The 22194-nt window shown below is 40.7% G+C and overlaps 2 protein-coding genes across 2 annotated transcripts in view; one reads left to right on the top strand and one right to left on the bottom strand.

Moving 5' to 3' along the window:
- Positions 1-8934, top strand: part of lrrc41 (leucine rich repeat containing 41) — a 30412-nt gene extending 21478 nt beyond the window's left edge. The window contains exons 8-10 of the mRNA XM_049588054.1: positions 2162-2290; positions 6715-6787; positions 7679-8934. Of these exons, the coding sequence (XP_049444011.1) occupies positions 2162-2290; positions 6715-6787; positions 7679-7898 (422 nt within the window). The 3' untranslated portion in view covers positions 7899-8934. The remainder of the gene's footprint in view (positions 1-2161; positions 2291-6714; positions 6788-7678) is intronic.
- Positions 8934-22194, bottom strand: part of arhgap39 (Rho GTPase activating protein 39) — a 271265-nt gene continuing 258004 nt past the window's right edge. Inside the window, exons 8-11 of the mRNA XM_049588027.1 lie at positions 19987-20186; positions 18250-18341; positions 17806-17975; positions 8934-16198 (exon numbers count right to left, since the gene is read on the bottom strand). Coding sequence (XP_049443984.1) covers positions 16004-16198; positions 17806-17975; positions 18250-18341; positions 19987-20186 — 657 coding nt within the window. The 3' untranslated portion in view covers positions 8934-16003. The remainder of the gene's footprint in view (positions 16199-17805; positions 17976-18249; positions 18342-19986; positions 20187-22194) is intronic.

Here is a 22194-nt window from a genome sequence, read left to right as displayed (position 1 = left end):
GGGCCACAGGCTGGCCTCGAACCCGGGCCACTGCGGCAACAGTACATGGGGTGCCTGCTCTATCCACTAAGCCACCGACGCCCCAGGAAGGTGTTAGTATTTGACAGGATTATACATAACAGCATTAATAATAACTTAACACTGATCTCATGGAATATAAAGGGTCTTGGCCATGTAATTAAAAGGGGTTGCACTTTCTCTCAACTCAAATTGCTAAAGCCAGACATCATTTGTCTTCAGTAAGAACAAATTGGATTTTCTCAGATTTTTGAAGCACCTTTTACCTGCAAGGCAAGGGGTGTTGCTATTCTTTTTCGTAAAAATATCTAAGGTTGGAAATTAGCACCAGCCACCAGTCAAATGCTGGTACAATGTGCAAGTGGCTGCTAGATGCCAAATATTGACAATCCTTATGTTTTTTTTTGTTTGTTTGTTTTTTGTTTTTTTTTAAAGGCTTTTGATATGATACCAGCTTCCAGCCCCAGTGTCCTTATTGGAGGTGATTTTAATGGTAATTTAGACCCAATAGACAGACTGTCTACAAAACCACCTCCATAGCCTCAGTGCAAATTCTTAATGATTTCATCAAAACAAGAAACATGGTTGATATTTGGCATCTGTCACATCCAACTGAAAAATCTACTTTTTTTTTTTTACATGCATGTCCATAGGTCTTACAGTATGATTGACTATCTCCTGATGTCTTCTGAATTAGTACCTAGCATTACCAAGTCTACCTACCATGATATTTTGATAACTGATTACGGCCCGGTCTCCTTTCACTTTGACAAATTCAAAACATTTTAGTCGATGAAAATTCATGACATTTTCGTCAACTTTTAGTCATTGTGTTTTCTATATGTTTTTTAATCTTTAAACTACTCCAGTGTGGCTAATTCATGTATCAAGAATTAGAATCAAGGTGACAGGTTGTACAACTACAAATAATTTCTACACACATAGAAACTTGTCATTTATCCAGCAGTTTTTTGACAGGTTTAAGGGGTAATTTACAAGTTATTTACTGAAGTTTGCCAGCCAGTTGCTCATGCGGCATTTGAAGATAATTGCAAACTTGGCTGTTTTGGATTTCAATGTGCAATAATCCACCACTAACATTTTTGCCACATTTTTTTCCTCAGTTTTTATTGCCAAGATCTGTTTTTAGCTCATCATTGTCTCATTTTTTTGTGGAAAGTAGGTGGTTGATGAAAAATTTTCATCATAGTTTTCGTGAACAAAATTAACACGGATTTGAATCATCTACAAAATGTGAACTTAATGGTCATCCTATGTATATTGCAGTCTGATTCCAGTAAAATTTAAAAAAAAAAAAAAAGTATATGTAAAATACTATCCATAGCAAATGTGTCAGCAGCCTTTTAGTAAAACCCAGACAGAAACATTTTGAACTTGGAAATTAACCAGAGAAATTATGTGCAAGTCAACTTAGAAATGAGCAGGCTAATCAAGCCATCCACAGCCAAGCCAAACCCCCTGTCTAGCTGTTTTCTGTAAATGGTACTGTATGCTTTATATATAGTGTGTCTGTTTGTTATATTGTCATCCAATTGTAGAAGTCAAAAATAAAATAATCAAAAAGAAAAACACTCACACACTGCCAACATGGTCATTACCTAGTGTGACTACCTTGGAAAACCCTATTTATTGTTAACAGAGTCTGAGTTGTCAGAGTCCAACACATAGGGACTTTAAACCAGTTCATAATGAAATGTAGTTTTGGCAGTGGCTCTGTATATTTACTTCTGTTCATAATATGACCTGGAGCTCAAAGTAAGAAATAAGGCATTAATGTAAAGTTCTCAAATTTGATTATTTTCAGAGCTTGCAGTGCAGAAGTATCACTTAGGGTTACAAGCATTATATATAAGCAAATATGTAAGTGTCTTCTCGACATAATAATTAAGGCCTTTGTCCTCTGAGTAAGGACATAGTTGACATTACAGGGTATTTAAATCTGCTGTCATTTAAGCAGATACAATATGCTAAAATTGCTTAATGCAGCTTTAGAGCACTTTACGCTCAGTGTTTCTTTTCAAACTGGAAGGTCTGAAACTGAATTCAGTTTGTTTTATGAATTTCCTTGCCCTGAGCCCAGAACAGAGGGGCATTCTTTACCCTTCTCTTCTCTCTATCTCAGAGCTGCAGCTGAAAGACTGCCGCCTTCTTGAGAAGTGGAGGAACAAGGAGGAGAGTTTGCAGCAGCTGGTGGCTGCTGTGAAGACGGTACCTTCTCTCCACACACTCAGCCTGGCTCAGAATCGGCTAGGTAAGCAAACCCTTCACATCTTTCCACTAAGAGACACATTTCAGGGATATATCAGTAGTAACGTTGCTGAACTCTGGGCTGACACCCAGCATGATCGGTGGATCAGAGGAGCAGCTGTTGGTGAGTGAAAGCAAACTGAAGTGCACTCACTTTCACTGCCCCTGCTGCTTTGCTGCTCCATCTGTGGAGCATATAATAACCAGATGGTATTCCAATGGTGCACCAGTTCAATGGTCCAGCTCCAAAAATAGAAAATCAAAATGTGGTGGCAGATGCTTTAGTCATGGTGGGTCACCACAATTAAATTAATGTGCAGCAAACCCTGCTGTACACTACCTGTTCAACAGCAAACAGCAGACAGATAGTGTTAAAGACTAGCTGTTGAAGACAGTGGAGCTTTGAACTGCTATGGACACGTTTTTTGTTTTGTTTTTTTTTCTTAGGAGATCAAATCTAAAAGGAGAGTGAATATTGAATTTACACTTATCAGATGGACAAAAACCAAATTATCCTAATGTTACTCTGTCACACTTCAGCTGATAACGCTGTGTTGTGTTCACAGCTTGTTGTCCTTGCCAAAATATCAAATATTGCCAGTTAAAAACTGTCTACTCTGGATAGGGATTAACAGAGAAAGTTTTTGTTTTTTTTTTTTTTTTTAAATTGTCTGAGTTTTCACTCCGTCCCAACAGTACAGATGGTCTTTTTTATTTTTATTCAAAGCTTCTATTGTGGTTTTCAAATGAAGCTTATGTAAAAAGTGTGCGCATGGGACACAGAAGAGGATGACTCAATGAACTGTTTCCTGCATTTATTCGCTCCTGCAGAAGACATAAAAACACATTATTTGCCTTCTGGTCTTTACTCCTGCACCACTGCACCCCCAGCAACGCCAAACAGCACCGTCCAGATTTCTTTTCTTTTTCTTCTTTTTTTTTCCCCTCAAATTTCTCAAAATACATATGCATTAAATTTTTTTGTTTTACATTACAATATGCATCTAACTCATTATACACATCACAAATCAAGAGTTTTAAAATTTAACAGGAAAACATTTGACCTACAATCAATTTACAACAAATCTCCTCAAAACCATAGGAAAAAATCCATATACAAGAAGAAAACGGTGCCACCTGTTGGATAAAGGAACACAGAGAGTGGGGTGGAGCAACTAAACAGAAACAACAACATTTATAATGAAACAAAGAAAAGCACATACCTGCAGAAGGCATAAAAACACATTCTGGTCTTTTCTCCTGCATCTCTGCACCTAAACATGCGAGCACACGCAGTGTTTACACTTGGAAATGCAAGTTGTGCTACGTAGGTTACATGACACAGGGCGGACTGCCCTAGTGCAAATCGTGCCAAAAAAAGTGAAGCTAGAAGCATCTAAAAATGTATCAAAACAACACAAAACAGCTTAGTAGCACAATACTATGCAACAGTGAACAATACGCACCAAAGATTTCAACATAAATGGCTCAAAATCGAAAGAAAATAAAACTAAATCACAGCAGCATTTTCTCATACAACTTATCCCCAGCAACGCCAAACAACACTATGAGGTAGTGATGTGACAAAACGGCTCTCAGAGCTGGCTCTTTGAAGTGAACGACGGGAGCTGCTTCGGGGTTTTTTTTTTGTTTTTGTTTTTGTTTTTTTCTGTTCAAGCCGCACGTGATTGGTCAATATGTGTGGTGTCGTCTGTGTGTCCGCAGTAAGCAGAAGGGGGAGGGGCGGGGGTTACAGACACACATAGCACAGTGAGCACATGAACAGGAGGGAGGGAGACAGAGAGAGAAAGAGAGCAGGCGCTATAGAGAGAGGCAACATGCTGAAAAGGTAAAAACAGTTGAGAAAATGAATACAGCAGGAAAAGCAGTAAAATTTGGAATCATTTCAATTACACTGACAATACAAGGGCAGAGTGTAGAGTCTGCAAGATTAAAATCTCATATCCAAACAACCTGCACAGGCACATGTATGAGAACTGTTCATCCATTAGTGCACAAGAAAAAAGACAAGCAAGCGAACCTGCTATTAATGAAGGTGCCAGTGTGTCTACTGCAACTGCTGTTGCAGTTTTAGTTATTTTCTGTTGTGTGATTCTGTAAACTTCTCTATGTTGTTTCACTGTAAATAGTTACAAGTTTAAGATAGTTAAGTGTTTAATAGTAAAAAGCTAAAAATAGTTAAAAGTTTTTTTGTACTTTATAATTTATTTTTGTTGCACTCTGGAGAGTATATAAAGCCATATAAATAATAAACATTTGATATAATGTATTTTTTTACATTAGTAATTTATTTTACACATGATTTTACATTATTGTTGGTAATAAATTAATTTAAGCATCAAAAATCTGAGGAGCCACTTGGGAACCAAAAGAGCCGGCTCTTTTTAGTGAACAGAGCCAAAAGAACTGGATCTCTAAAAAGAGCCGGAATTCCCATCACTACTATGACGGCAGAATGGAGGGGCTATGGAAGCCCAGGAGGTACGGAAAGGGCAGAGTGCAGGAAAGTCATTTCCACAGGAAAAATTAATAAAAAGATAGTAAATGAAAATAACTCATTGAGATAAAATTCACAAATAGTCAAAATAATCATAAAATGATAAATTAAATTAAAAAATACAAATTGGAAATAATAATTAATAAAGTGCATTTTAACTTCATTACACTTAGAATGTCTGTTGCCATAATTACGATGTCATCACCCTTAAAAAAAACCTCTCTGGACAAAATCTGCAATTTGAATGAATTGATTCATTGGATTGTGCTCTCATTTTCTGGCTTTGTGCAGGCTCACATCTCAACCGCTTCTCACAGGTGTAACTGCGACCTCAAGTGTTTATACTTTGAGTCTATTTTTTCAACAATACATGTGTAAATGCAAGGTTGTTGCCCACTGAAAAGGCACTGAATAAATATATTGATATATGTCTCTGGACAGAGTCAGAGAGCAACACACTCTGTTCCAGTTTGTAATCCCAGACTCTTCATTTTTGCCCAGCAACTTGGAAGCAAGACACAGGAACTTCTTGGGTCTTGAGGAGCTGGAGTGTTTATTGATGGACAAACTGTAATCTACACTGTACATTCACTACTACTAGACAACTTCAGTCACTTTGTCTTTGTTGCTAAACCAGACACTCATGCTACTCTTGTAACAAAAGCATTTGCATTAGTGTTGAAGGAAAACAGATATAAAGTGCACACTGCACAGAATGTTTGGCTGCTCCTTTTGTTGCATGATGCTCTGAAATTCATGGCAGGACCAAACTGTTGGACAGTCGTTCCAGTATCAGCATGAATGCTGTCATCAAATAAGCGCGACACTGACACAGCTTTAAATTCTACAATTAGTAAAGAAGTCACAATATGAGATTAACCTAATTTAGGGTTGTGCCAATGGGTGATCCGATCGCCCATCGGCGATAGAAGGGTTGTTTCACGATGTCTTTTTTTAAATGACAATGCAATCGCGAGGTGTGGGGGGAGACAGTGCGTGTGTGGAGCATGCTGACGAGATCGAGGCTGAACGAGGCTGAGTGAGAGGAGGCAGAGGGAGGCTGCTTAGTGAGAGAGCGGAGGGTGGGGGGGAGGGGGATCAACGCCTCCGCCCGCTCGACACAAGCATACTCGGGCGTACTGTAAGCGGAGCGGACTCTGCGAGGAATGTCCGCAGTCATTTCATAGTCGAGCGCACTTCCGCGTTGTAGTTTCCTGTAAAAATGTCCGTGAAAAATCCCCGCGATGTGAAAAATACATGCCGAGCAGTCACTGGTGCGTGGAGCGGAGTCCGCACGGTCGTAAAATCTGAGCTTTGCGCGCACAGGGCTTGCGGAGGTCCGCTTTGAGTCCGCGCGGACCTCCGCGGAATCTGTTCCGCGTATGTTCCGCCCGAGTATGTTCGGGCCTTAATGCGCATGTCGCGGAGCGGTGAACAAACCAAACAACACAATGTCAGGAGAAATTGAAAAGATATGCCGTCTATGTAAAGTCAGCTTGCTAATTAAGGAGCCATTACATGTTCAAGAGTTTTATAAAGCTGCTCAAACGCCAAAGAGAGGCTATAAGTGAACGTTTCAGCGGCGACGCGTAATGACATCGTTCATCGGCGATTTCACTAGATGGCGATAGGACGATAGGATATGGACAAGATCGCCCAACTCTAACCTAATTATTATCTGCAGCTAAGCAGGAATACAATGTTTAGCAGGATGAAGAGAAATGGAAAAAAAAAAGCTGTGCAGCATTTCACTGCTGATTTAGGATTTGAATGTCAGTGTTATGAATGAAGCTTCAAACTATTCTGTACAGCCCTACTTTTATCTGTGCTATTGGTGTATGTCTAAATCATAAGTAACTTCGAAAGGAAATGTTTCAATTGTGTATTAATATGACTGTGTGTGTCAACAGCTAGAAACGTGTGTGTGCTGGCAGAACTGTTCTCGGGATCCTCACCAAGCTCAGTGAAACAGCTCGACATCAGGTAAGAGCTGCAGACAGTGGTCTAGATAAGAAGTCTTAGTTATTAGCTGATGTACCAATGAGTCAAATAGCATTTCAGTCATTTCCAAGTCAGCTGGGATACAGTTAAGACTCAGCATGTAGGCTCCTGTCCTGATGTTAAAGTTAAAATCCTCTACATGTTGTTGTTGTGACTGAAGAGCTTAGCATGCTTTTATTGTATTTACTGCTAGTCAGCAGAGTCCTGCACAGGTCTGATTATGAAGACCTGCTCCTGAACTGGCACCATGACGTCCAATACCACACCATCCCCACCAACCACACATATGATCAATTACTACAGCAGACCGACCCGCCAAGACAAGACCCATAGCCCAAACCTAAAACACAAATCCTATAATAACCATGCACTGCTCAAATCATTTGGTTAGGCAGCACTTTTAAAGTGATCGTTTTGGGAAGTTTCATACAAACAGATATAATATAGATAAAGTGCTCAGCCAAAACATTAAAACCAGTGACAATTGAAGTGAATGACCAGCTGACCACATCTCTCCAGAAAGATGAGAGATGTCCACTGGTCATCCCATTACAGTATAATGTTCTACTGGGAAGCCTAGGGTCCTGGCATTCACATGGATGCGACTTGACATGCACCACCCACCCAAACACCGCTTGCAGACCAAGTACGCTCCCTCAATCAGAGGGAGATCTGGCTAATATTGACGCTCAGTTGACGCCTTAAGCTCTTGTTCACATTCCTCTTGCCATAAGGGGGTGTTCTTGGTCTGTAAACGTGTTTGGGTGGGTGGAGTGTGTCAAGTGGCATCCATGTGGTATTCAGTCTATATCGAATGTTTTTTTACCGACATTATATCATAAGTTCCATTTGCTGCGTTTTTGCCCTGAACAGCTCCAATTTCATTCAGCCTGCTGAGCTGCTGGAGTTTGCTAAGAGATTAAGGACACACCATCCACCACATCGCTTGACCCTTGACCTCAGGAAAAACCCAGGGGATCGAGACCCCGACACATGGAACACTGCACTGAAGAGGCTCCGCCCATTCTGCGATCTGCTGGTGGAAGGATGGAATTCCACTGACACAATGGCAGACTACATCAGTAATATGTGAACAAACACTCCCTGATGAAGTGAAAGGTGGCTGTAAAAAGTTAGCCTTTTATGTAAAGTTTGTCATTTTCTCTTGAACAGAAGACTGTTTGAATTCAGTTCAGACAGTCGCAGATTCCAATGACAGGTGTTAATTAAGTTTTAGATGTTTCTTGAACCACACCTGCAGCATGACTCACCCCCACTTTCCATTTGATGCAATATAATTCTAAACAGTATGTGTGTGTGTGTTTGTGTGTGTACAAACTGTACTGAGCAATGAGATGAAAAGCAGAGAAGTGGATGAAGCTGTAGAAGTGCTTTTACAAGTTCTTAATTTATTGAAATTTTGGTTTTCTATGATAACAGTTATGGTAGAAAATACATTGATCAGGCAAATATTAAAACCACTGACAGGTGAAGTGATCTGATTGAGCATTCATGAGGCATGCAGGTACCCCAGATATACCCCTGATCCACAGTGGGGCCTCCTTAGATCACACTTGTCTCTGACCTCTGTATAGGCATGGAAACAGGATCTCTGTGGGTGTCCTGTGGAATCTGGCATTGGAGCATTGGTGGCAGATTCTTTGAATCATGTGGGTTATGAGGTAGGATACCAGCAAATCCCAAGAATGTACCAGTGGACTGGGATCTGGGGCATTGGACGGTCAACACCTCAAGCTCTTTGCCATGTTCCTCAGGCCATTGCTGACCAGCATGGCACATTGTCCTGCTGGAGGGGTCAGTGGCATCGGGGAGTGCCGTTGCCATGAGGGGGGGTAAAAGTGTTTGGGTGGGTGGAGTGTCGAGTTGCATCCACATGAACATCAGGACCCATGGTTTCCCAGCAGAACATTGCACTGTAACAAGATGATCAATGTTACTCACTTCACCTGCCAGTGTTTTTAATATTTATCCTGATCAGTATACATTAGTTTTGCAATTAGTTGTGTGACATATTTCATGACTTCTATGTATGTTACATTCATGAAATGTAACCTTTAATTTGTTCTCTTGTATCACAGTGCACAGTGTCAGAGTTGGAAATAAAAGAGTCTCCCATTAGTTTGACATTTGAATCATTTATTAAACCAACGTCCGTTACACTTCCAGAGTCGTCCCTTGGACAGAGTGTGAGTGACAGTGGACATTAAGATACAACTGAAAAACCTGGAGGACTGACGTCAAAGTGAAGAGCAGTTTCACAGCAGCTATCTCACACCTTCTCTTCATTGTCATTTTCTTTATATTAGACAAACAGCATCGACACTGACTACCAAATCATCATTAGTAGGAACCAAGTAGAAAAAAAACAAATCAGAAAAACAGATTAAAAGACCTTAATCTTGTTCTTAGTGGATTTTTAAAGCTAAATACTGTCACAATTAGTTTATGTAAATTCAGTTTGTTTTCCTTGTATATTCTCATATTTTAGTAAATTCAAGTCGTAGAGCGTGAAGACCCCATGTCTGCATGCTAATCGGTTGATTTGTTGGGTCTATCTACAACCATCTCGTACATAAAACAAGGACACTCTCACAAACACACACCACTTACACACTCATACACACTACCGCAACATTTCAGCCTGGCCAGGCTATCTCCAAGGCTTCTCATTTACTGTGATTTTACAGGAAATCAAATAAACATTTGGCCATATTCATACTCTATTAAGAAGTCAGTTGTCAAATGAGGGACAAGTTTGTTCTGATGATTTTGTCTTATAAGCTTGCGTGTGTTTATTTGAACAGGGACAAAGTACAAAGAACGTTAACGTCACATAAAACACGGAGAGATGTAATGCAGCAGATTTTAGCAAATTGCTATTTTCCACTTGCAGTTCCTGGCAAGTAGCTGGCTGACTTTAACTGAACTTTATGCCCTTTTTAAAGTTTCTCGAAGATTAAAAACTCAAATCAATTGAGCATGTTGACAGCTGCAGTGGTACAGGATAGTCTGCTCAATGTTAGCTTCCCATCCTCTATCTGAAGACTCCGGTTTACTGACTTGTAAGTGCACTTCACACATTGTATCTTGTTAGTTAGTAAGCTAGTCACCAACTCATCTGAGGGTCACCACTGTTACCCCTTTTCCACCAAATGAGCTCTGGTTCTTGGACCAGAGCCGTTCAGGACTCTTGGAACCTTGGTGCTATCTAGAGAACCGGCCTGTGTTTCCACCATAGACTGACAAGTTTGGCACTTTGACCATCACCATCTTAGTTTTGTGGGGCCAGGAGTGACCTTATTTGGACGAGAGGATGGAGCTGGCTTACAGCTTGCAGCAATGCCTCGCAGACAGCCTGTCACTCAAACAGCCCCGCCCTTTAATACGTGTAACTTTGGGCCTTAATAAAATGTAAATGTGTGTGGGATCGTGCCCAAAGACAGTTGTCATGAATGTTGAAATTAGTTATAGAGACCAAAACTGTTTTTTGTATCAGACTGTAAACATGGTTATTTCTGCTGTAAAGTCAGACATTACATTTTATGAACTGCAGTTTTTGGCACTTCCACATTGTCTTCATTTGGTTGCCGCTTTGTTTTCACCAGTTTTGATCAGAACCACTGTAATCAAGGATGTGTCATTAATAGAGAGCGTTGCACAATGAAAGTAAATTGTAGTAGCAAGATGGCACCCATTGATTGCCTGTTACCTTTTGTTCTATCAATGAGACCACCAATGATTTCTTGCTAAATGTTCGTTATTGTCTTCTCCATCCTCTCGTTCCAACCTGTAGAATGTGACATGTGCACTGATGTCATCACGGTTTGCACTTCAGATTAACAAAAAAAACCTGCTATTATATTTTAAGAAATACCAGTCACTCTGTGACGTTAAGTCTCAAAGGTGTTATTTTTTACTTTGAAAGCAATGTTAATTTCATTGAGACAAACCTCCTGATCCTGCTTGGTAAATTTCATATACACAAATCCAAATCTGCAAAATCATCCCGTTACAACATTTTTAAATAGATTTTTTAAAAATTAATTAAGTCTTTTGAATGTGAATAACAAGAAAAGTATACTGACCATACATCATTATAACCTGCTATTTGGTAATATTCTGCTACTTGATTTTCAATGCTGTCTCTTAGTTTTGTTTTTTTTATTCCTTACTGTTCAATTTCAGTCTTGTCACTTGTCTTTCTGACAATTTCTGCTCTCCATGACATCTGACTTTGTATTTTCAATAAAAGCTGAATTTAAAAAAAAACAAACTATTTTTTGGTTTCAGCTTGGAACCAACATTTTTGGGTCTGAACCAATCTTTTTTGTTGTTGTTGTCAAAATGCTCTAAACAAAATTAGGTGCGAGAACCGAAACGGAAGCTGTTCCACGTTGGTGTAAAAAGGGTTTATGAAGACAGGAGGATGTTGGCATAATGTTTTTCTTGCATGTAGCAGCTACTTTTAGTCTTAAGAAAAAGGTGGGTGGTCTCAAGTGGTCCTACTGTCAGAGAGAAAGCTGCCTCTCTCTTTGCACAGAATGTTTGCAGCATGGTTCAGCTGCAGATGGTGATGCAGCTACTGTAGACTGATGGCTGACTAATCCAACACATAATCTCAGCGACACATCACAGAATCTTCTCTGCAAATCCCTGGTTTGCCCAGAACTTAACGGTCAAACTAGTCCTCCAGACAAACCACCTCTTTTTGGAGTATACATGTGACTGACAGTTACAGATATCGGGGCTTAAAATCACTTTGAATGGATTATGGGTGGACATGATGGATTTAAATTGCCACTTTTAGACCTCGATTAGTATGAAGAAAATTTACACTTTAACAAGACTTGGAGGAAAAAAAAAAAAATTAAACAACCCCCCCCACCCTGTTACATTTACGTCCATAGCAATTTCCACTGTTACTTATGGTGCTTTTTCTGCTCTTGTTACTCTATATACTTATTTTTACATAGTCTGTACAGTGTCAATGTACATGTTATCTATGTGGAGTGTGTATGTCAGAGTGAGTGAGCTGCACATCGCACACACAGCGACACTCATCACAGTCTCTTCACAAAGAAAAAAGGGTCATTTAGCCATTTGTGAGACTGAGTGTCATCTGGACCTTTAAGGTGGAACATCAGTGGTTTTCCAGGATGGTCCATGTGTGTGTGTGTGTGTGTGTGTGTGTGTGTGTGTCCATGGGCCATTCACAATCATCATTTCAGCTGTGTCACAAAAAACTCCAAATGAATTAAACCGGTACAGCGAGACTGACACAGTCACACATCAACAGGTATGTGCCCTACCATATTGAAAACTACAGTCGATTGCTCATCCACGCGATCATACACACACTCGTGCTGTAACAAAAACACACACACTGGAGCCTACAATACAATATCTTGAGAAGGCATTAAGGAAATCTCCCCAAATAAATATAATAAATTAAATTATATAAAAAGAATGGGTTAGAAAACATAGAAATTCTGTTAAATACAGCAAAATCTCAAATGAATACATTAAACAACAGTACTTGCTCATAGACAAAGACCATATGAATGCAAGAGACATATACATCTTGTAAACAATGACAGACAGACAAACAGACAAGCAGGTAGACACATTCACAAATCATTAGTGAGCAGAAAGGCCTGTTGGGGCTCTGTGATGGTGGTGGACTTGCTTTGTGGGCTCAGGTGGGAGGATGGGCCTGGGGGGGTTATTGTGGGAGAAGTGGCACTTCTCAAATCCCTCCCAGGATGAATGAGCATGCTGATCTGTGTTTGAACACTATGTATGGGGCCTTATTGGCAGTGCTGCTATCATCCCTACTGCTGGATGTGTCGCTCATGGATTCAGGAGGCTGTGGTCAGCAGCCAAAGTGACTGGACAGCACCAAATACTGTGGCAGAGTGGACAGTCACCACCAGATTTCCTCAAGATGATCTAATGCTAAAGAATATAAAACTGTTGTGAGATCAGTTTACATGTTTTATTCAAAGACAGGCCATCATCTGCCAGAGCCAAGGCAAGTGTTGCTGGCTTATTTCCTGTTAGCACATGTTCAGCCAGCAAGGAGAAACTAAACTGGCCTTCCATGTGTTAAGTGATTAGAACATGGACACCAAAATCCACCTGGACCGTGGTTACTGTCTCCAGTGCTGCATACCAGATAACTATAGCAATTACTGGTTTGTACAGTATTTCACAATCAGTATAATGTAATAGCACTACTCTTACTGTAGTGTGTGTATAAAATCAAGAGTATGGAACTTTTGAGAAAAGTAATTTCACATCTCCTTACAAATGACATTTTAACTCATGAGCAAAAAACACACTGTAGCTTAATCTCATACACTCAGAGGTTTGTCTGCTACAGTTTTTCACACTTTGGTAGGAGCAGTAGCTCATGGTGGCTAATGTTACCAGACTTAGATTGTTCTGCATACCGGATATCATTGAGTCAGTTTGATGACTTATGATCGTTCTCTTAGTGTTCCTGTGTTTTAGCATCCACCATAACTGTCACTTGTGGGTGGCTGCAGTGTCTGCCTCTCAGCAAGATTTAGCATGTAAATTAATCAACACAAGCTACACCTTGAAAATGAATGGATAAATCAACTTATTAAAAATTCATTCTGAAATCAACACTTTCTCATTATGAGCTGATGAGCTTCCATGTTATACTAAGGCTTGCAGTCATGACAGTGTCTGTTACAGGTGTCATGGTGCTGACTAAAACTTCATAAAACAGGATTGGACAGCCTGCTACAGTACAGTCCACTGTAAGAACAATAGAACCTTTCGTCTGCAGGTGTTTAACAGCCTGCAAAAATATGTTAAAACTAACATTACTGCCTACAGCTGGCAAGAGAGAGTACAGTATCAGACTTTTCTATAGACTAGACTTTTATAAACGTAAAATCTGATAAGACTCAATTTCATACTTTTTTTTTTTTTTTTACTTTTCAAGACTCTGACTGAAATAACTTGTGCAGCCAGAGGTCCTTACTTACGAGGTAGGAAGAGTGACAACCCACTCTGACAATATAATGTGTTGAGTATGTTTTGTTTAAATACCTAACAATATATTATACAGGATTTTCCTAAAAGAAAACTATGTATAGACTCAAACAGAAGTAATTTCTCTAAATCACCACTTGTAAGCAGGCCCATACAGAATCAGTGCCCCAGAACTCCACAGATTTTCCGCAGATTTTCAAAATATAGACGCTGCTAGTAAAACTCAGAATGTTGTCACTGTCCCCTCCACCTCCTTGTGCATGTGTGTGACAATTGTGTGTTGTATTCACATTCATAAGCTATCTAGCTTTAAAATCAAAGTAAGTGGTGTAGAGAAGAATTGCCAAAATAAGACTTGCTGTTAACAGACTGGCAAATTAATTTCTCTCACTCTCTCATCAGGTAGTTCTTTTAACCTGCTTTCAGTAATTTTAGGCTTTAATGTATTGTGTGAGGTTATTTTTGTTCAGAAACAATTGTTATCATAAATGAATATTGTTTATCACATAATGAGCAAAAAAAAAACATTGCACAGAATTCCACAGATTTTCATTTTAGATCACTGCTGCTTTGGGCCTGCTTATAACCCAGTAGAATGGTGTTGTAGTGTATTTATCTGCAGAGAATCTGCCTTCTGTCTAGATTTTCTTGTTTTCTGGGTTTGGGAAGTTTATGAGTGTGTACTCCCACAGCACTCAGGTGAGATCATGACTTTATAAAAAGGTAGCAAGCAGGTGTTGGACCATAAGCAGCAGGCATCCAAGAGACACAAATATAGCCAGGCAAAATGCCAAACGAGAATGAATCTGAGGTTGGCTTTAACTTTGACTGGCGAATGTGTTTGCAAACAGTAATAGACACCCTGCATAATATACCTTTAACATTTCTAGATTGTACTAACAATTTGAGTAAAGTGTATGCTTTTTGTCCATGAACCCAACATGATGGAAGCCTTAAAACCTTGAAGTCCAAACAAAACTCAGGGTGATTTAGTGTTCATGTTCTCCTCACTCGATGGCTTAGTGACCAGCAGGGCTCCCACCTTACCCCTGTCTTCCTTTACAACTACACTTGTTTTAAGTCAGGTTATTGGCAGGAAACACCTGACTAACAGGGTGAAGCTATGTTTCACATTAAATGTTGTGTCTTGTTGGATGTTTTCTCATTTAGACAGCACAAGTTTGCCATCTTGAGGCAAACAGGAGCCTCTGTGTTGAGTTCTTAGCTCCGTCTAAGTTGTGGCAGTGTGACACACGGGCTGTTAAAATCTTGCCAGATTAATATGATATATTAAAATACTGATGGAATTGTGCAGTTAGGCTTTATATCTTGTGAAAATCTGGTGCTATGAATGCATTGTTTATGTGTGAGAGTCTTGAACACCTGTGGCAGAACTGTGTTTGTGTCATGTTAATGAATGTATCATTCACCTCGGTGATAAATCTTGCTGTGTGTTAATATGGTATTGTACACTGCAGAAGGTGGAATCTTAAAGTGAGACTTTCAATACAAGTGTGTGCATGTACTAATATGTGTGTGTAATATGTGTGTCTATTTTGTATGTGACGGTGCGTGTATGTTTAAGCAGGGGGAAACAAAGCAGTCAGTTCATATAAAACAAATAATTTGGATGTGAAATGAACCTTTGCGGTCCTGAAGTGTGAGTGTGCCAGTGAGTCTAACATGAATCCAACTGAATGATGAGATCCCTGCTAATTCCTTCATACTGTATGTGTATACGGTATTATGTATGTGAAGGCACACACAGTACTGTTAGCATATGAAAACCTTGGAACTCCAATGGTGGTGTTTTTCTCATGTCAATGTCAGTTCAAGGACTATGTCTACAGAAATAGAAAATACAGCTGGTTCAACTCAAAATGTACAGTGGTCAAACTCCAAAACAAGGCAGTTTTGTTAGTTCCAGAAAAGTAAACATGTTGGAGAGGCAAGGTATTCACCCAGCAGCAACAATATGTATGTATGATGTTCCTGTGCTGGGGCTGTGTGTAGGGGCCTGTCATGAAGTGGGTTAAAGGGATTGTAGGGGAAGCTGGGGGTAAAGTATGGATAGTTTGTGTGTGTGTGTGTGTGTGTGTGTGTGTGTGTGTGTGTGTGTGTGTGTGTGTGTGTGTGTGTGTGGTGGGGGGGCTATAGGATTCCATCCATGAAGCTGGTGTCCAGCCGCTGGATGAGCACCCGGATGAAGGACATCTCCTTGCGGGTGTTCTCAAAGATCACCCTGGGGTCGTCGGACTGGCAGCGCAGACAGTTGGGAGCCATGACCATGGCCAGATTGTTCACATCCATCTTGGTGATGGCCACATTGGCAGGCTGGGCAAATACCTGAACACACAATGTACAGCAGAGTATTCTAAAGGTTGCCTCAAGACAGATTTAAGACATTTAAAGACATTTTAATGGTTCCTGTTGTGGTGTTTAAGATGCCACTTTAGCAATTTTGATCTGAACCTTAGGTATTTGCCCAAGGGTAAATTTGGTATTTTTCAACCTGGACCCTATTTTCCCATTCCCTATTTTGTGCTCATAAGGCCCCACTCGTAATTTCAAAAATTGGTCCAGTTTGAGTGAGAGTGCAGCAACTGGGAAACAAACCCCAATGTCAAAACTTGTGTCTTGTTCTCATCGTCAATTTACATTCACTAGAAGTGCTTGTTTTTGCCTCTGGCATGTTCAGATTATTATTCTAAATGTCTGACATCATTAGGAAAGGATCCCTACAGAGCTTGACCGTTTGTTAAAGAGAAAGGTCCTTTTTGTTTAACCAGAAACAGCCCTAAAATTGCCATTGCCATAGCTCTGTTTAAATAAACAGTAATTTTAGCGTGGATGATATGCATAAAAGATTATATTGTGAATATTGTGGCAAATAATGAAGCAGCGATATGATTCATGATTTTGTGGGAATGGTTATTTTTTTGCATTCATTTTCACTGAAAAAATATAAATATCATAATAATGTGATTTTTGCTGGGATCTGTACAAAACAAGCATGTTCCCTTACATCTGGAATGTGATTTGTAGACCAGGGCATCTCTGTACCACCACAGTGCTTTATATATAAAGGTATGCTGTGATACATTTTGTTTATATCAAATTATCACAGCTCCTGCAATGTAGATATCGCACTAATTGTGATTTTGATTATAAACTAAACACAAAAAGTAAGAAAATTTGTATATGGTAGATTATTTCTTTGTTGTAACAGTGCTTCTTGGCAATAAGTCTTATACCATGTTTATTTCCCTATTACATGGTGCCACATTTGTAAGGGACATGTATTTGTGGGATGAGCAGCAGAGCTGAGTATGTGGGTTGCACCCATGAAAAATTTGGCAAATTCTCTCTGCCAATGCCAAACAGCTTTTTGCTGTTGCTATTGACTCTTGACTCTATTGACAATCCCCAAGAACACTGTTTCCTCATCCTGTCAGCACTTAGGAAGTGTATGCAGTCTTCTACAGATTTGCAGTCAAGGCTTGCAGCATGATATGGCTGACGGCTCTCTGCCCCGACAATCTGGAACAGCCAGTCTCCAGTCCCATAGAGAGGAGGCCTGCCATGACTGCCCTTCACCGCTAGGTCTGTTTGCGCTGGTGTCTGCAACACGTTTACTGGAACCTGAACATGTGGAGGAAGGTTATGTTCAGTGATGAGTCCAGATTCTGCCTACAGCAGTTGGATCGTAGGATCAAAGTCTGGAGAAAACGCGGAGAACGCTTTGCTGATTGCTGCCGTCTTTGGGTTTTTTGGACAGTAATTTGGGTGAACTCACCCTTTAAATGTGTCAGAAACATATTAATGCATGGAGAGAGGTGTTTTGGGGGAATGTGCTTGTTTGATTGATTTGATTTTGATTGTGACTTGATTACATTTGCTTTAGGATTTAGTATAGGCTGTGTAAACCATGTGTGTCTGTCTGTGTGTGTTACCTGTAGGAAGCGGATGAGGTAGCAGAGCACCAGTTTGTTGATGTGTGGCAGGCCCAGCACCACATTAACAGCTGCCTCTGGGTTATCATAGTGACTGATACACTCCTCATAAAACTCATGAGGGATAAGTGGCTCCTCCAGCTCCCTGTACCAGAGCTTCAGCAGAGACGCTGGGGACACAAAGACACAGAGGCAGCATGAGACCGCCTTGAAAATACATCTAAAACCTATTCAATAATCAAAGGGAGCCATCTGAACATTTACTCTGCTACACTAATGTTACACTGCATGTGAGGACTCAGTGAGTGATTCTGCTCATGTCAATGACACCAACTTCCTGTAAATGACAGCTATATGAAAGCAGATCAAGGTCTGCAGAAGACCAGCAGAGATCTCAATGTGTTCATGTGTGCTCAGTAGTTCTCTCCAACAGTTCGTGTTAACCTGGGATGTGTGGGTCTTCCAGTCCTGTGGGGATTTTCCACTGATCCACTTGCAGCTTGAGGGCATTGACTTCATCTATGTCCCCTGGTACCCTGGAAGTCAAAGGTTACAGGCTGGTTACATTTCATCCCCTCATCTTTCATCCCAGTCTCCTCTTCTTTGTATATCTTTAAACCCTGGTTTCTGATATGTCAGTAATGTGTTTGCAACTTTTCACTGCTCCCAAGTGGCCAAAAATAAAACAACAAAAACAGAACTACAATTATCACCTTGTGGTTGTATGCCTCCATGAACATGGATGCTTCACACACATCTTTCCCCCAGCAGCACAGAAGATCTATACAATCAGCACAGTTTCAAGGTGGACACCCAAGATTAGTGTCACCAATTCAGTATCTTACCTAATGTCTTTCTATTCCTGAGATACGACGTTGAATAATGGTCAGAAAAGTGTTTTTGCAGGGCATTATGATGTCACAGTGAAGTTGACCTTTGACCTTTTGGATACTGAATGGCATCACTTAATTATTTTTATTCTATTAGAAATTTGTATAAAATTATGTCATAATTAGTGTATGAATTCTTGAGTTATGACCAAAAAAATGTTTTGTGAAGTCACAATGAGCTTGACCCTTGACCACTAAATTCTAATCAATTCATCCATGTAGTGGACATCTGTGCCACATTTGAAGAAATTCCCTGAGGGTGTTATTGAGATATTGCATTCATGAGAATGAGGCAGATGCAAGGTCACAGTGAGCTTTACCTTCGACCACCAAGATGTAATCAGTTCATTATTGAGTCCAAGTGGATGTTTGTTCCAAATTTGAGAAAACCCCCTTAAGGCGTCCTTGAGATATCTCATTCACGAGAGATGAACACAATGAAAGCAAGGTCACAGTGACCTTTGACCATCAAATTATAATTAGTTCACTGTTGAGTCCAAGTAAAGTTTTGTGCCAAAAAAACCCAAAAAAACATTCCCTTAAGGTGAGATATTGCGTTCACAAAAATGAGATGGACAAGGTCACAGGAACTCTGCCTTTTCAACCACCAAAATCTAATCAGGTCATTGTTGAGTCCAAGTGGACTCAAATTCCCTTGAGGCATTCTTGAGATATTGCAGTCACGAGAATAGGACAGACTTGCGAATGGACAGACAGACAGCCCGAAAACATAATTCCACAGCTATTGCCAGTGTGGAGGCATAAAAATAGTTTTGCATGTAGTTTTGTTGGAATGACATGTGTATGGACCACTGCAGGCAGCAAACAAACCTTGAAGAGCTAATCTAGAAATACAACAGTTTAAAGCTCAGCCAAACAAAGTGTGTGCTGACAGGATTCATCATTGTTGTAGTAAAGAAGACTACAAAAGGCAGTCAACAATGTTGTCCAACACTGGCTTTTGTCTTCCACATCATGTTTCCTGTGAATCGCTTGTGCTTGGGGACGCAGTTTAAATGGAGCACAGGAGAGGCAGACATAGCAAGTAAAAATTAAAAAAAGTATATAGGTGCAAACAATCATTTCTTGTTACTTCACAATGTGGAACCACAGTAATTGCCAGACCAGCACTTCCTCTCTGTTATTTTGACTTTGATTCATGACAACTGCATTACCAAAAATCATTGATACACTTTATGTAGAGCAGGATTCAACAGTTAGAGTCAAGGGCGTCAGTTCTTCACACTCATGATGGTCATGAATTAAGGCTTAATAATAATTCTCCACTCACCTGAAGATGCCCTCTGTCTGGTCTCCATTGAGACCCAGCACCTCTTCAGAGAGGCGAGTCTGCACCCAGGGCAGCTGGCTGTCCGGATACCTCTCCTTCTGGAGCACCATCACCTCATCCAGAGAGGAGCCAAACATGGAGGGACTGAAGATGGCATTCCTGGCGTGCTTGATCTCCTCCAGACTAGGCTTCTGCAGGCCCTGAACACACGCAAACACACACACACACACACACACACACACACACACACACACACACACAAGAGTTCATGTTAATACAGCAGGGCAGGTGAGCAGTAGGAGGAGAGGACAGTGCAGTCGAATATTCAAATGTCAGTGAGAAAAACACTTGTCCATCCACAGGACATGCAGCTCATTACTGTGCTGTCAGAGGTTAGCAGGTTAACACCAGTCAAACACTGTAGAGTCCTAAAAGTGACAAATGATCTCTGTCAGGGAGCTGCTGAGATTCTGGCACTACATGTTACACAGGCTCTGAGCCAAGCTGCTGCCTGCCTGCCAACACACACACACACACACACACACACACACACACACACACACACACACACACACACACACTCATATGTGACATGTACAATATAACCATGGGTATGCAAAGTCAAATTAAAATTAATTTTATTTGTATGAATGTTTAAGTTACATAGCTAAGCTAAGCTAAATTGCATATTAATAAGTTATATATGTTCAATACAGGACAACTAAATAGACAATTATAAGATAACAAATACATGTTCATTCATTCATTCATCTTCTAACTGCTTCATCCTCTTGAGGGTCCCGGGGTCCCGGGGGGGCTGGAGCCTATCCCAGCTGACATCGGGCGAGAGGCAGGGTACACCCTGGACAGGTCGCCAGACTATCGCAGGGCTGACACATAGAGACAAACAACCATTCACACTCACATTCACACCTACGGTCAATTTAGAGTTATCAATTAACCTAGTCCCCAATCTGCATGTCTTTGCCCGGAGAGAACCCACGCTGACACGCTGAGAACATGCAAGCTCCGCACAGAAGGGCTCCCACACCCGGGATCGAACCGGCAACCCTCTTGCTGTGAGGTGACAGTGCTAACCACCACACCACCGTGCCGCCCAAATACATGTTGAATACACAAATTATTTTACAGATGTAATCCCTCAGAAATGTTTACAACTTAATTTTTTCTCAATGTGTGGCCACAGTCCACATATTTTGCAGGTAATATTTCACGTTCCACATAGAAAGTGCAGTTTATGAGCATGAGGGAGACAGATAAACTCAGGGTACAAATTATTTATTTTTTCAAAGAAAACTTCTCATGACTGTCCTCTCCTTCCAAACAACTACAGACCCATTTCCAACCATCCCTTTCTATCAAAACTACTGGAACGTGCTGTTGCTTTACATCTCAAAGCCACCTCTCTGCCAATAACCTCTATGATTCATTCAAGTCTAGTTTCTGTTCCCACCATACCACTGAAACTGCCCTCCTTAAAGTCACAAATTACCTTCTCCTCTCCTCTGATGCCAGCAATCTCAACATGCTCATACTACCTGACCTTAGCGCAGCTTTAGACACCATCAACCATTCCATCATTCGCTCCTGCCTTAAAACCTGACAGAGCACTGCACTCTCCTGGCTCAAATCCTACCTCACTGACAGATGTCAGTTTATCAGCATAAACAACTGTAAATCCCCCACTGCTCCGCTCTCCCATGGTGTTCCCCAAGTTTCAGTTCTCGGCCCCCTCCTTTTCATCCTGTACAGTTTTCCCCTTGGTCTTGCTTCACCAACGACATGCAGCTCCACATCTCCAGCAATGCTGTCACTGCTGCCACTCACTCTACCCTCACCAACTGCATCACTGAAATAAAGTCCTTGCTTCAAACCAACTTCCTCAAACTTAACTGTGACAAATCAGAAGTCATCATCATCAATGCCAAATCTCTTCTCAAATCCACCCATGATTTCTCCCTCTCCTTCAATGGCTCCACTGTGCTCACCTCCCCCATACCCATAATCTTGGTGTCATCTTTGATCAAACCCTCTCCTTTTACAACACATCACTAAAACAGCCCTCTTCCATCTCAGAAACTTTGCTCCCCTCCATCCATCCCTCTCCTTGTCAGCTGCAGAGACTCTCATTTATGCATTCATCACTTCTAGACTGGACTACTGCAATAGTCTCCTCCATGGTCCATC

The sequence above is a fragment of the Epinephelus fuscoguttatus genome, linkage group LG10 (genome assembly GCF_011397635.1).
Source record: "Epinephelus fuscoguttatus linkage group LG10, E.fuscoguttatus.final_Chr_v1".
Classification (NCBI taxonomy): Eukaryota; Metazoa; Chordata; class Actinopteri; order Perciformes; family Serranidae; genus Epinephelus; species Epinephelus fuscoguttatus.
The sequence above is the reverse complement of the archived record's forward strand: the minus strand, read 5'-3'. Positions and strand labels throughout refer to the sequence as shown.